At 45.0% G+C, this 15,004-nt stretch overlaps 1 protein-coding gene across 3 annotated transcripts in view; it reads right to left on the bottom strand.

Annotated features, from left to right (window-relative positions):
- Positions 1-14,328, bottom strand: part of ptpro (protein tyrosine phosphatase receptor type O) — a 49,206-nt gene extending 34,878 nt beyond the window's left edge. For 2 of the 3 annotated variants that reach the window (XM_041977532.1, XM_041977534.1), the window contains exon 1: positions 13,876-14,327. In XM_041977532.1, the coding sequence (XP_041833466.1) occupies positions 13,876-13,986 (111 nt within the window). In that variant the 5' untranslated portion in view covers positions 13,987-14,327. Of the gene's footprint in view, positions 1-13,875 lie in introns of all 3 variants that reach the window. The other variant, XM_041977533.1, reaches the window with a different exon arrangement.
- Between the last annotated feature and the right edge of the window lie 676 nt (positions 14,329-15,004).

Genomic DNA, 15,004 nt, shown 5'->3' with positions numbered 1-15,004 from the left:
CCGGTCTCCTGTCTGGTCTCCTGTATGGCCTGCTTCCAGTCTCCTGTCTGGTCTCCTGTCCGGCCTGCTTCCGGTCTCCTGTCCGGTCTGCTTCCGGTCTCCTGTCCGGTCTCCTGTCCGGTCTGCTTCCGGTCTCCTGTCTGGTCTCCTGTATGGCCTGCTTCCAGTCTCCTGTCTGGTCTCCTGTCCGGCCTGCTTCCGGTCTACTGTCCGGTCTGCTTCCGGTCTCCTGTCCGGTCTGCTTCCGGTCTCCTGTCCTGACTGCTTTCAGTCTCCTGTCCGGTCTGCTTCCGGTATCCTGTCCGGCCTGCTTCCGGTCTCCTGTCCGGTCTGCTTCCGGTATCCTGTCTGGTCTCCTGTCCGGCCTGCTTCCAGTCTCCTGTCTGGTCTCCTGTCCGGCCTGCTTCCAGTCTCCTGTCTGGTCTCCTGTCTGGTCTGCTTCCGGTCTCCTGTCCGGCCTGCTTCCAGTCTCCTGTCCGGCCTGCTCCCAGTCTCCTGTCCGGTCTGCTTCTGGTCTCCTGTCCGGTCGGCTTCCGGTCTCCTGTCTGGTTTCCTGTATGGCCTGCTTCCAGTCTCCTGTCCGGCCTGCTTCCGGTCTCCTGTCCGGTCTGCTTTCGGTCTCCTGTCCGGTCTGCTTCCGGTCTCCTGTATGGCCTGCTTCCAGTCTCCTGTCCGGCCTGCTTCCGGTCTCCTGTCCGGTCTGCTTTCGGTCTCCTGTCCGGTCTGCTTCCGGTCTCCTGTCCGGTCGGCTTCCGGTCTCCTGTCCGGTCGGCTTCCGGTCTCCTGTCTGGTTTCCTGTCCGGCCTGCTTCCAGTCTCCTGTCCGGCCTGCTTCCGGTCTCCTGTCCGGTCTGCTTCGGGTCTCCTGTCCGGTCTGCTTCCGGTCTCCTGTCTGGTCTCCTGTATGGCCTGCTTCCAGTCTCCTGTCTGGTCTCCTGTCCGGCCTGCTTCCGGTCTCCTGTCCGCTCTGCTTCCGGTCTCCTGTCCGGTCTGCTTCCGGTCTCCTGTCTGGTCTCCTGTATGGCCTGCTTCCAGTCTCCTGTCTGGTCTCCTGTCCGGCCTGCTTCCGGTCTCCTGTCCGCTCTGCTTCCGGTCTCCTGTCCGGTCTGCTTCCGGTCTCCTGTCCGGACTGCTTTCGGTCTCCTGTCCGGTCTGCTTCCGGTATCCTGTCCGGCCTGCTTCCGGTCTCCTGTCCGGTCTGCTTCCGGTCTCCTGTCCAGCCTGCTTCCAGTCTCCTGTTCGGTCTGCTTCCGGTATCCTGTCTGGTCTCCTGTCCGGCCTGCTTCCGGTCTCCTGTCCGGCCTGCTTCCGGTCTCCTGTCCGGTCTGCGTCCGGACTTGAACCGATTGAGGTTGACTTGAGGAGCTGACCTGCATATAAAAATCCCCTAGAAACAAACCACAGGTTTGATTTACCTCCAAATAAGTGATTGATCACCAATCAGTTGTTGTTAATTTATTTTTAATGAACAGAATAAGGCAGCATCTGAACCTGTGGAGAAAACTGGATCATTTTCACCTCAAACATGAAACAAATCAGTCTCAGTTCATATTAACTTTTCCATTCAGAACAGCCGTTCATAAAGAAGCTCAGTGTTTCTGTGGTGTTGCCTTCAGGGCCAGCAGGACCGCAGACACTTTTTAATCTGGCCTGGACCTAAAATCTTCTTCTGTTCTTAGCTCAGACATGTGATCCCTTCAGGACCTGAACCTCCATCCATCTCATGTGGTGGCTGCAGTTTACAACACAACAACTTGTCACGTGCAGCCCAGATGAGGAGCACCGTTCTAAAACCCGTCCAGAACCAGAACCTTTCCAGCTAAGGTTCTGCTTCACCTCGCCATGACGACAGTAACTGTGGTAAAGTATTACAAGTCTGCTCAGATCACATAAACACGAATGGGGGGCATGCTTTTGGGCTCTGGATGGCAGCTGCCAATCTTGGCCCGCCAGGGCCTGTGCCCAGTGACTACGAGGGATTCTGGCTGTAGACTTCCTCTGCCAACCTCTTGGTGGGTCCGGAGTGGTCTTCGTGGTGGGGTGGCTGTGATTCGTGCCCCGGAATTGCTGCTGATGGCCCAGGTCTCTGGGCCACCCTAGTCTGCCTCTATTATGCCTGTTATTTTGGTGTTCTGTGTGTGTTTCTGGTACTTTGGTTGTTGTTGTGAAACATGTTTGGTTTTTTTCCACATTGGTAGAAAACAGGAAACTTCTTAATCATTGGGTAAAATGGATTCTTAAAACAAATTTTCACATTTGAAAAGAATTCAGATTAGAAGATGATATCATACCTCTGAAATGGCTCGTATATGATTCAGATTTTACACCAAATAAACTAGATGTAAGATTTAAAGGATTAATGTCTATATTTTATGTAATGAATGGAGCAGCCATGCTAAGTTCTCATTCACTCAAAGAGAAATGTCTTCTTGAAAAACAAGATTTTTACAGATACCTGCAAGTTCAGCATTATATTCATAAAAAAGTAAAAGAGGTAAACGGGACCCGGGTGCATCTGTTAGAACTATTTAGAAAAGCACACAATTCCAAGACAATAGGTAGAATAAGTTTAGGTATATACCAGGGATTTTTAAATCTTATAACACACTCATCTATGTATATTAAAGCACTGAAAGACATTTTTAAGGACCTAGTTTTTGACATTAAGATCATGTATTTTGTCATTTTACCCCTGAAATGGCCAAAAAAAAAGCAAAATATCTAATGAACATTCTATTGCAGCTAAAATAAATCTATTACCAGGAAATGGCCCCGCCCTGAATGAATGGATGGACATCACAATACACGTCAACAATATGGAAAAGACATCAGCCCTCGTCGAGTTTACGTTGGAGCTATTCTCTTCTTATTGGATAAAATGGATTAACTTAGGCCAGATTTTATTTTCACAAATGATTAGATTTACTTTGAAAAATAAAGGAAACGACACTCCCTATGTGCATATTGTTTTCTTGTCTGTTTGTTTTTGTAGCTGTTGTTCTGTCTTATGTTTTTGATATTGGTTTTTGTTTTAAGTGTTTTCGCCTAGTTGGGTTTTTTTATGTTAGTATTTGTGTAAAAGAATGTCTAGAAATGCGATTTATGCTGAAATATACTATGCTAAATCGTAATAAAAAATAAATAAAAAAATAAATAAAAAAACAGGAAACTTATTCTGGAATATTCCAGTTTTCTAGCAGAGTGAAGTTTAAACTTCTGCTTTCTCCTCAAAGTATTGAGCCATTGCCGTAAAACACTGACCTCAGCTATGAAGCTCCGCCTTCTTCAACAACGCTTACATACTGGGGATGAAGAGATTCATCAATTTTAGTCCGTGGTCCGAGACAGACGTTTACGATGCGACTGCACTGGTAGCTTCAGTGTGCATCAGATACAGCTGCCGGCTAAATACGCAATGCATCTTTGTTAGTCCATCCGATTCAGTAAAACCCATCGTTACATCGATTATTACATATACATACATATATATTACGATGATTACATAGTTAATCTCTTGCACTATAAGAATTAGACTAAAATCAAGTGCAATGAAAAGAAAATTATGATTTCTTGTTTATTAGAAATAAAACAATCCTCTGTCTATACCATAGTGAATTGCATCTTATTCAATATTTATTGGTCTGCTTTAAAGAAAACAATCAAGCATCAAATACATCCCTCACAGGGAAAGAGAGGACAAATAATTGTGATGTTATTTATTTATATATGAACATGTTATATATTTATATCGTTGAATTATTTTGAATTGCATCATGAATCGTGTCGAACTAAATCGCATTGTATAAACTTAAATCACATCATGAACGGGTGAATCGCATCACATCATGAACGGATGAATCGCATCACATCATGATCGGATGAATCGCATCACATCATGAACGGGTGAATCGCATCACATCGTGATCGGGTGAATCGCATCACATCATGAACGGGTGAATCGCATCACATCATGATCGGATGAATCGCATCACATCATGAACGGGTGAATCGCATCACATCGTGGTCGGGTGAATCGCATCACATCGTGAACGGGTGAATCGCATCACATCGTGATCGGATGAATCGCATCACATCGTGAACGGGTGAATCGCATCACATCGTGAACAGGTGAATCATATCACATCGTGAACGGGTGAATCACATCACATTGTGATCGGGTGAATCGCATCACATCGTGGTCGGGTGAATCGCATCACATCATGATCGGATGAATCGCATCACATCGTGATTGGGTTGAATCGCACCACATCGTGAACGGGTGAATCGCATCACATCGTGGTCGGGCGAATCGCATCACATCGTGGTCGGGTGAATTGCATCACATCGTGATCGGGTGAATCGTATCACATCGTGAACGGGTGAATCGCATCACATCGTGATCGGATGAATCGCATCACATCGTGATTGGGTTGAATCGCACCACATCTTGAACGGGTGAATCGCATCACATCGTGGTCGGGTGAATCGCATCACATCGTGAACGGGTGAATCGAATCACATCGTGATCGGATGAATCGCATCACATCGTGATCGGGTGAATCGCATCACATCGTGATCGGATGAATCGCATCACATCGTGAAAGGGTGAATCGCATCACATTGTGAACGGGTGAATCGCATCACATCATGATCGGATGAATCGCATCACATCGTGATTGGGTTGAATCACACCACATCGTGAACGGGTGAATCGCATCACATCGTGATCGGGTGAATCGCATCACATCGTGAACGGGTGAATCGCATCACATCGTGATCGGGTGAATCGCATCACATAGTGGTCGGGTGAATCGCATCACATCGTGATCGGGTGAATCGCATCACATCGTGATGGGATGAATCGCATCACATCGTGAACGGGTGAATCGCATCACATCGTGATCGGGTGAATCGCATCACATCGTGAATGGGTGAATCACATTTGCATTGTGAACAGGGGTGAATTGTATTGCATCATATTGGCAGGGGGCTTCACTTTATCGTTAATGTATCGCATCGCAGGCAGTATATCGAGATGTGTATCGAATCGGCTTCAGTGGTGTGGATTCACATCGCTAATGCAGACCCGTCTTCAAGGTCTGCTGATCATCATCATCATCCTCAGTACAACCATAAAAATCACAGCGACAGACAGCCAGGTGACTTTAATTTATAATCTGATTAAATTCTAAATTCTGTTTCACTTTTGGGTCGCAACACATAAAAAGGAGGTATATATACATTTTTCATAAAGCCTGATTAATTATGTTATCATTAATATGTGGAGTTTAAGTATCAGCAGCTGGTGTCGGGAAGCAGCAGAAAGATTAGTAATGACAAGTAGATGAAACATAATGTTCATTTCATAAACACAGCAGGTCTTAATGATAAAACTGTGATCGGGGATCCTGGGGCCCAGAAAAGCTCTATTTCTATCAATGGCCTGCCAAACGGACACCATGTTCAGGTTTTCTGCCTCTGAAGAGGTTTTGTCAAATGAAGTGGAGTCTTGGAATATAATAAAGACCTTTTTCCTGATCGTGAGGATGGCACCAGATGGAAAGTCAGCGGCAGGTCAGTTTTCTTCTGAACCTCAACGTCACGTCGGCCTTTCTGAACACAAATATAAAATAAACCTCGAAAACAACCAGGAACAAAACCGGCTCTGATAAAGCGGAGGAAGCCAGATTCGTTCAGAATCCGTCTTGAGGCGAGTTGCAGCAGGAAGCTGGAAACTAACCACCCTGCAAATCTGAAATTTCATTTCCTCAGAGGTCAAAGGTACTGAGACCGACACGTTAACCATCAGATGGCATCCTGAGTGAGAGGAGGAGAAATTCATCTGATTCACTGCTGCTCTGCCATCGCCATGGCAACAGGGATGAAAGGGGAGCGACGTTTGTGGTAGGAGGAGATGCTCATTATATGGGTCTGATTCCAGGATTACCATGGACACTGTGCGGAGTGGGAGGCTCGGGGGGTGGCTGGGGATGAATGCTAATGTTCCCCCATATGCACATGCATCGTGAAGCCCACGGAAAACTGCATGAGGCCAGGAGCACCTAAACCAGACTGTCAGGAGATGGCTTGGTGCACAAAATCTGTTTCCTTCCAAGAGATGAAATGATCAGAAACAGTTTGTTTTAAAAAAAAAAAACCCTAACTAATCTTTATTTAACAAAAACACTTGATTTAATTGTCTTTTGTCCCGATCCAGGATGGATTCAAGAATATTCTTGACAAACATGTTCCTGACAAACCTCTACATCACAAGAGCTCAAGATTTTTACAAGTATATCTTCACAACTGCAAAAGCTGTGTGTATAATCCTGGTTTCTACAGAAAGCTGAGAGACGTGAGATTGCTAGACATGTCAGAATCAAGATATGTATTACTGTTTCAGGGTAAATTCACTTGGAAAACAGTAAATAGTTATCTCCTTCTAAAAGAAAACCAGAGGATAGCAGCCCAGTTCATCTAGGAATGAGTAAAGTAATCCTAGGAATGAGTAAAGTAATATCTGATGAGGAACTGTGCTACAGTAGAAGGTAAAAATGGAACCTGAGCAGTTTTCCAGGTGTTTAATATAGGTGTTAGGCAGGTAAATATCTCAGGCCGATGATGATGATGGACACGTCTATCAATGGTCAGAGTGAGGAGGATCCAAGGATAGTCCCCACATTCCCCTTAGAAACAGCTAAGGATCCAGAAAGAAGTGAAACCCAAGATAGTCTCTGATAGGAAGAGTGAATCATTCACTATAAAACCTCCTTCATCTCCATGGAAACCAGCAGAACCTCCATGATACATTTCAAACCAAGGCAGAATCATAGGCGAACACAGCAGAGTTGTTAGAGCTGGAATCAAACTTTTCACCACAAAACAGCAAAAGACTATGGTATAAGACATGTTTTCTGATTCTGGCTGCTAGCTCCAGAGTTTCTGTCGCACAATGATGAGACAGACATCTTTGTAACCAGCAAAATCTCTGCTTTCATATGACTCCCTGTTTTTGTTGTATGCTTGGAGTAGAAAAATTAGCAGAAGCTCTAAAGTGGACAGAGCTGTCCCCATGGTTTTCTTATATTCCCATATTTGCTTAGGGTTTGAACTGTGTTTGGTTTGGATGCCACGGCTTGGTAGAGTCTTTTAGCCAAGTTTCTCCCCGTCATGTTACTATGCTACATGTTAGCATTGCTGCTTCCTAGTGTCTGCTAACATTGTTCATGGATCATATTCAGCCCAGATGAAAAAGAGGTTAAAACAAATGTATATAAAATTCTTTTTCCCTCCTCCAGCAAAGTAAACCGAAACGTTCCGTCCTCTGCTCTGAGCCTGGAATCAGACCCACGGTTTCCCTGACATTGAAACAATCCTGCACTCATCCAGCATACAGCCGGGTTTTTCTTTCTCAGCTGAATCAATGGAGCATCTGACCCGGTGAAAAGGGTGCAGGACGGGGGGTCAGGAGGCGGTGCCCTCAGGCAGCTGCCAACATTATCATGCAAACTTTCAGAGTTTTGTATTGCTGGGGGGGGGCGGAGAGAGGACGGACTCTGACGGCTTCCAGCAGACGTCCGCAATCCATTAGACTATGAAAGGACGCCATGAGGTCCACGCCAACAGCCTTTTAGAGCAGAGTCACAGCAGAGCTCTGCAGTTAAATCTGCTCTTCTCTCTCTGAGGTCTTCAAGCTGAACTGGAACCTAATCCCAACCAAAAACCAAACCACTAGAACCCAGACGGCTTTCCTCAGAACCCAACGCTGATGTGGGTCCACAGTCCACGGAGGCCTCAACGTCATCAAACGCTGAATATTCGCGCTCGCCGCTGAGCTGAACCTCCAGTTTAGCAGGATGATGATGATACTTGGTGGCTCCATTGTCATCATGTGACAAACTTCATGCTCCCAGAAGCTTCAAACTAATTTATTTTTCAGTAAAAGAGCAAACAGCCAGTTGGATGTTTTTCTGTTGTAACAAACGTCACTCAGCTGTTAGGCTGATTGCTGGTTCACAGAAAGGACCAGTCGTCTTGACCCATTTTCAACAGGCACTGCAGTGGACAGCCCCTCCCCCACACCAGCGAACGGGTGGGTCCATTGTTTACAGTGTTGTCAATGTAGCGACATATTGCTACATTTAGCGTGTTTTCAGACACCTCTAGTAAGTAATCTAACAACAGTTTCTGGTGATTTTGGAGACTTTTGGTAACAGACATAAAATCATCTATCGTTTCCTCTCAATGAGCAGCGGGTGCTGCCATAGGCCCCTCCCCATCCAACAACACCCAAAGGCTCCCAAAAAGTCAAGTTTCTGTGTAAAATGTAAATAAAAACAGAATCTCAGAGTCATATTTTATTCCCAATAAAACATAAACAACGTATCAGATTGGGGGGGTCCCAGTAGGATACAAACAACCAGAGGGACCCAGTTAAGAAAAACCTGAACTGGAGAAACTCTAAATAAAGAGCGAGATCCTTAAAAAGAACCAGAGCTCTTGTCTCTAGTTGGAGCGTGAGCAGAAGAACCCAGAAAGTTCTGGATTTATGGATCTGATTCAACGTCAGCAAACCTTAATGCCCCAATTTACTTACAATTATACAAAAATTACAGCAAAAAAAGGGGGAAAATTTGAATCTGAAATAAATAAAATATATAATAAATTTGAAACTATTTCCTAATAACACAGGATTGTTTGATTTAATCTCCCTTTCATTTTCTGTCCTGTTCTTTAGCTGCAGCTCAGAAAATATGTCCATCATCTGTCCACATGAGATCGCAATTAAAAATGATAATAAATGACCAATTTTGATTGAGGACTTTTTCTTTCAGTGTGTTGTTTTGTTTGTTTCAATCATGTGATCCTGCAGGTTGTGGTGGTATACGGTTGCCGTGTCTAAATTTAATACAAATATTGTAGGAAATAAATAAAGAAATTAGTAAATTAAGACATAATTAATTAAATTAATAAAATAAAAAGGTTTATGGCCTTGGTGGGGAGCTCCTTTTGTTTGTTTGTTTGGACCATGTGCATAATGTCCTAATGATAATGATCCATAATGATCCCGATGTACTTTATATAAACTGGGACTGGACTGGGAAATTACAACAACAACATGAATGCCGACTCTTTTTGTCTACTTGTAACCATGACAACCAACTGCAGCCTGCCTGCACCGAGGATGTGAAGGTAACGCAGAACATCAGCCAGGAGACAAACATGAAAGGAAGACAATCGGCTGTAGAGACCAGAAATAAAACCTCCTCCAAGCTAAACTGTGTTTCTGTGGTTGGTTTTCCAGCAGTTTGTCCCATTTCTGACCCAGTCTAACCTGGACCCAGTCCAGACCCCGTTTGTTGTGTTAGTCGTTATTCCGTTGGTCTGGGACTGAACATGGGTTCGATTCGCTGCTGATTACAGCCTTCTCCCCTCTATCCCATTCAGATCATCAGGACTCGTTCACACCACTAATCCAACCTGCTGCTGGACGGAAACCAGGCTCACAGCTTTAATGTTCAGCTGCAGGATTTATCCCAACATGGTGTTAAAGAGCTTTACAGCAGGATTTAAAAATCACTCCACAGCCACCACATCACATTTATTTGAAGACGTCTCACCAAAAAGAAAACAATACACAGATTTACATACACAGCAGAGATGTCGGGGAATATTTATAAACTACTTTCATGCTGAGTTCCTCCTCTCAATAAAACAGAATTCTCTCTTCAGAGTTAGGAGTGAGAAAAACAGTTTCTATAATCCACGTGAGATGAACAAACCTTCATCAGCGTGTTCAGCAGAACTTTCTGCTCCTCGGTTCCTCGTCTGCCTCCCTGTCTGCCTCTGCTGCTCATTTTCATCAAACTCTGGAGAATTTTTCCCAAACTTTAAGCTGCCCCCTGCAGTCAGAACCACAATCATCTTGTTTCCCTCCAGCTTCTCAGCAGGGTCAGATCATTACGACTCAAACTGCAGCCAATTTGATGGACCAGATTTCCTGCAGATCCCAGAGGCTCAGGTTTTCGTGCAGGACGATTACGATCCTCCATTGAATGGAAACCCAAATCATCACCACAGCAGACACCAGTGGAAATTACAAACTCAGCCCAGCAGATGAAAGATAAATCTTTGTCACGGTAGCCACAGTCCAAGCTGCATCGTCATGACGTTAAACACTGAGATCAGCTGGAGTCAGGGATGGAAAGGGAGACAGAGATCTGGATCTGATCAAAGGATTCGGTTTCAGTTGCTCCTCCAGGTCCAGTTGTCCACTCATCTGTGACAAAGCCGGTAAAATGTGGACGGACATGCCGACACTGGTTGCGCAGGGTTAGCAGAACCAGCAGGACTGAGAGCGGCTCAGTTTCAGATCTGGTGTTTTCTCCTCTTTCATCACATCTGTCAGACAAAAACAACCACACTAAATAACAAAACTAAGCTAACAGGCTTCCATTAGCCTAGCTTTGATGTTAATAAAACTGGACTAGCCATGTTGGTTTATTCATTTTTTAACAAAGCTACGATAAAAAGTTGAGCTTTGTTGTTAGTCTAGCTTTACCTGAAAAGTATGTTCACCATGTGTTACTTCCCAAATAAGACGGTTCAGTCTGAAGAAAATTGTTTTTTTTTAATCAACTAATTTTTCTCTGCACAGCTGTTTTAATTCCTGTCACATTTGTTTCATTCTGATGCAAGATGTAGTTCAGCATTGTCTTGCTGAAATCTGCAAGACCTTCCCTGAAAGAGACAATGGCCCTTATTTATCAAATGAACATATGATGAAAATCTGTGCGCACGACCATTTCCACGCAAGGCTCGACATTTATCAGTGTGGACAGGATTGTGGGACATGATCAAATCTCACGACAGGTCTGAGATCGTGTATGCAAGTTTGAGCCAGGGTGGATCAGCGTTGCAGCACAGCAGACCCAGAAAATAATCATTAAACAAACCTTAAACAGTCATCTAAGCATAAGCAGCCACATATTAAGTTCTCAGAATGAACCCATTTGCAAAAAAGCATTTTAAAATGGATTCACAAAACAAATAAAATAGCTTACTAATAACGCTTGGAGTGCACACCGACACATCCTCCAATCAGATGTGTTCTTATTTCCACGTTCGTTTGATAGATGAGGGCCACTGTCTGGATGGGAGCAGATGTTGCTCTAAAACCTCCATGTACTTTTCAGCATTGATGGAGCTTCACAGATGTGGAAGCTGCCCACGCCATAGGCACTAATGCAGCCCCATCCCATCAGAGATGCAGCTTTTCACCTGTCCACTGATAACAAGCTGGATGCTCCCTCTCCTCTTTAGTCTGCAGGACACGCCGTCCATGCTTTCCACAAACTAGTTCACATCTTCATCCAGGTTTCCACTTTGCCTCAGACCATTTTAAATGAGCTTTGGTCCAGAGAAGACGGTCCTGATTCTGGATCTTGTTCACATCTTGCTTCTTCTCTGCATGATGGAGCTTTAACCTGCATTTGTGGATTTCAGGATGAACTGTGTTCACAGACAGTGGTTTCTGGAAGTCTTCCTGAGTCCATGCAGTGGTTTCCAGTAGAGAATCATGTCTGGTTGTAATGTAAATCTTCAGCCTTGTCCCTTGGCACACAGATTCCTGCTGATTCTCTAACTCTATTGATGATATTCTACACTGTAGATGGGGAATCTTCAAAGTCTGAGGAACATTTTTCTGAAATTGTTCCACAGTTTGAGATTCAGTTTGTCTCAGATTGGTGAACCTCTGTCCATCTTTCCATCTGAGAGACTCTGCCTCTCTGAAATGCTCCTTTTATACCCAGTCATGTTACTGACCTGTTGCCAGGTAACCTGATTAGTTGTCCAATTCTCCTCCAGGTGTTTCTGGTTTGTACCAGTTACTTTTTTTTATCTTCTACTGGGAGTAAAATGTTGCTTGATGAGATTCTGGGTTTATTTTTCGTTTACAAAGAAAGCTAACTTTTTTGGAATTAATGATGTTTGGCATATAATAAAATTGTTCTTGATTCTACAACTCAAATCAGCAGCTTACAGACATTTTGCTGATTTTAGTTTACATTTTTTAAAAAAGAATGTTAAAAATGAATATAAGCAAAAGCACTGGAGTTGTAATGGATAAACAGGCTAGTTGGCTTTAAAGGTCCCATATTATGCAAAATTCACTTTTTAATGGTTTTGGAACAGTCATACTGGTCCCCCCGCATGTGTAGGAGACCCGTAAGTGTGAAACTCTTTCAGGCGCTCTCTCTCCCCCCTGCTCCACCTCTAGGGAAGTAAGCGCTGAAATGAGCTTGTTTGAAAGTGTGTACGTTATGACGTCATAAGGGACAATAACCACTCCCCACAGAGCGATGGACCCGTCTACCGGCTCTCAAAGCCCGCCCTCTAAAAATCACCTAGCGCCCAGTGTTTTTCCCTCTTCGGCAACCCTCGTTAGCGGGCATGGCTAAGCGACAGAAGCACTGTTCTGTTTGTGGCTGCATAAATGAACACGAAAACGTTTTTTTACTTCCATCCACTGAACCCACGAGGACTGAGTGGATTAATTTTATTTTTGGAGGAAATGTACCCGGAAAACTTCCAAAGGTTTTGCATGTCTGTGGCCAGCATTTCAAAGAGGACTGTTTCCACAACATGGGTGCATGGAAAGCAGGCTTCGCCAACCGTTTGAAGCTGAAGCCAGGTTCAATACCAACTGTCCGTGACACAGCTGGAGAGGTAAGAGCAGTACTGTTAGTCTTCTTGCTCGAACTTCTTCAGGAATGGGTTCCGGTGTTCCGGCGTTTGTTTATCCTTCACTACGCTGTAATCAGCGTCTAGTAACCGCTAAGGCCTAACCTGTCAATCACCTCATGACGGGCGATGCGATGGGCGGAGCCAACAGCTGAGCTGCTCCACCAGGGTTCCGCCCACCATAAACGGCACATTTCTGAAGCTGCTAAAAAGAGGGAGGTGAAGAGAAGCCGCTGCACTCAAACTGAGGGTCGATTTGTCCATACCATGGCGGAAATATTTCATTTAGATATTAATGAATGGTCTCAGATTGGGAATAAAGTGTATAATATGGGACCTTTAAAGTAGCTACAGGATGAAAACGTGGAGAAATATTTCATGTAACCAGTCTGATTTTTTAATGGAAAATATAAGAATGAAGAGAACGGGAGATATTTCTGAATTTTTGTAAAGAGGATGGACACAGATCAGATGGAGACAGACACCAGACACAGTATCAGCAGCCCTGCTCCCACATGGAGCTACACCCGCTAGGATCCAGTCTATCACCACTACCAGACAGCAGACCAGAACTGGTCCCCCGACTACCACACCAATATCTACATACTGCACCCAAAACAACCAACTTATCTATGGGTCTTTTCCACTTGCTGATCTGGATCATTAATGTAAAGATGTTTTATTTTTCAGGTCTCTCTGATGTGACCACAGTTATCACAACAGTGTTAGAGAGAGGAACACAGTCATTTCCTTTATTACTTGATCACCCCCCTTATAAAGTCCCCCCATGTATAAAAAACCAGCTCCGCTACTGGTGCGCGCGTTTGTGTGTGATTCTCAATGATGCTGACAGACTCTCCGGATCCTGGGAGGCTGCAGCCGACTGACCCAGTTTCCGCGTAACACACCGAGCTGTTGGCTGCCTGCCGACCGGACCGCCGGTGCCATAGTGCGTTCATACCCGACACTCGTGCGCATCAACACACACGCACACACCCCTACACACCACCCTCACTGCCTCTCAGCCCCACAGCACTGTCCCGCGGCGGGTTCGTAGCAGACAATGCCGCCGCGTGTTTGCGGAGTGGCGGCTGGATGCGGTCCTGTTCGGGCCAGAAAGCGGCGTCCTTACCCGAATGAAGCAGAGCAATTGCACCGTGAGTAGCAGCAGGGGCAGCATGGTGCGCGTGTCGGGGTGTGGGGGTGTTCTCTGCGGCCTCTTCCCTCTCAGTCTGCTGCGCATCCAAACAATGGCGATCTATGCTGCATTGGAGCGCGACGTTACGTGCGCACCGCTTCAGTCTGCGACTTATTTCCGCTCCGCCGCTGTCTTCATGAGCTTCATCATTCTCCTCATCCGAACCGGACCGGCTGTGATTGGCAGGGGATGGGCCGGGCTACCGGATCCATGCCGCGGCCTGGAGACGAGCAGGAGGTCTGTGTCGGTCAGCAGTGATGAAGCTGCTGCTGCGCGGCGTTGCCCCGCCCTGCGCTCCGGAGGCTGCATGGACACGCAGGTCCTCCTCCCCCCTTCATCATCATCTTCACAGCATGCGCTGACAGGAGAACAAACAATAAAAACGCTCAGATAAAAAATTTCCCAGACGTGGTTTGATAAAAAAAATAAATAAATAAAAATATTGGAAAATAGTAAATAAATCAGTGACGTGTGTTTATCAAGAAAAAAAATTAATCAGGAAAATTTTTGTTTCCTGCTGGTCCGACCAATCAGATGGCAGATTTTACAGATACATCTGCTTCAAGGTGATGAAGATCTACACTGTGCGGCATTACAGTAGCATGGATGAGGAAGAGGAGGGTAAGGTGTCTGGTCTGGGTCTAGACTGGAGTCCTGACCTGTAACAATGCCGACCCAGGATGCCTGCAGATGTGTTTAAAGGCGGAATGGAACAAAATAGCACCTTCATTACTTCATGTTTGCTTAGTCGTCTTCATCAAACATCTTTTATCATCATCAGGAGGTCAAACTCATTTTAGTTCAGGGGCCAGTTTCACCAGTGGGTCACACCGGGAAAATAACAGCATAATAACCAACCCAGCCTTTTAGAATGTTTATTCCAGCTTCCAGACCAGCATGGATCTATAAAAGAGCAACCATTTAATTCCAGGAACCTGGAAGTGAAAAATCCAGTTTTCCACATTATGATCCAGAAAGTTTGTGTATATTTCCACATGTGTGTAATCCAGAGCACATGAACTGACTCGCCTCATAATACAAACTTCAGTCACATCTATTAAGT

This window comes from Melanotaenia boesemani, chromosome 23 (assembly GCF_017639745.1).
Source record: "Melanotaenia boesemani isolate fMelBoe1 chromosome 23, fMelBoe1.pri, whole genome shotgun sequence".
NCBI lineage: Eukaryota > Metazoa > Chordata > Actinopteri > Atheriniformes > Melanotaeniidae > Melanotaenia > Melanotaenia boesemani.
The sequence above is the reverse complement of the archived record's forward strand: the minus strand, read 5'-3'. Positions and strand labels throughout refer to the sequence as shown.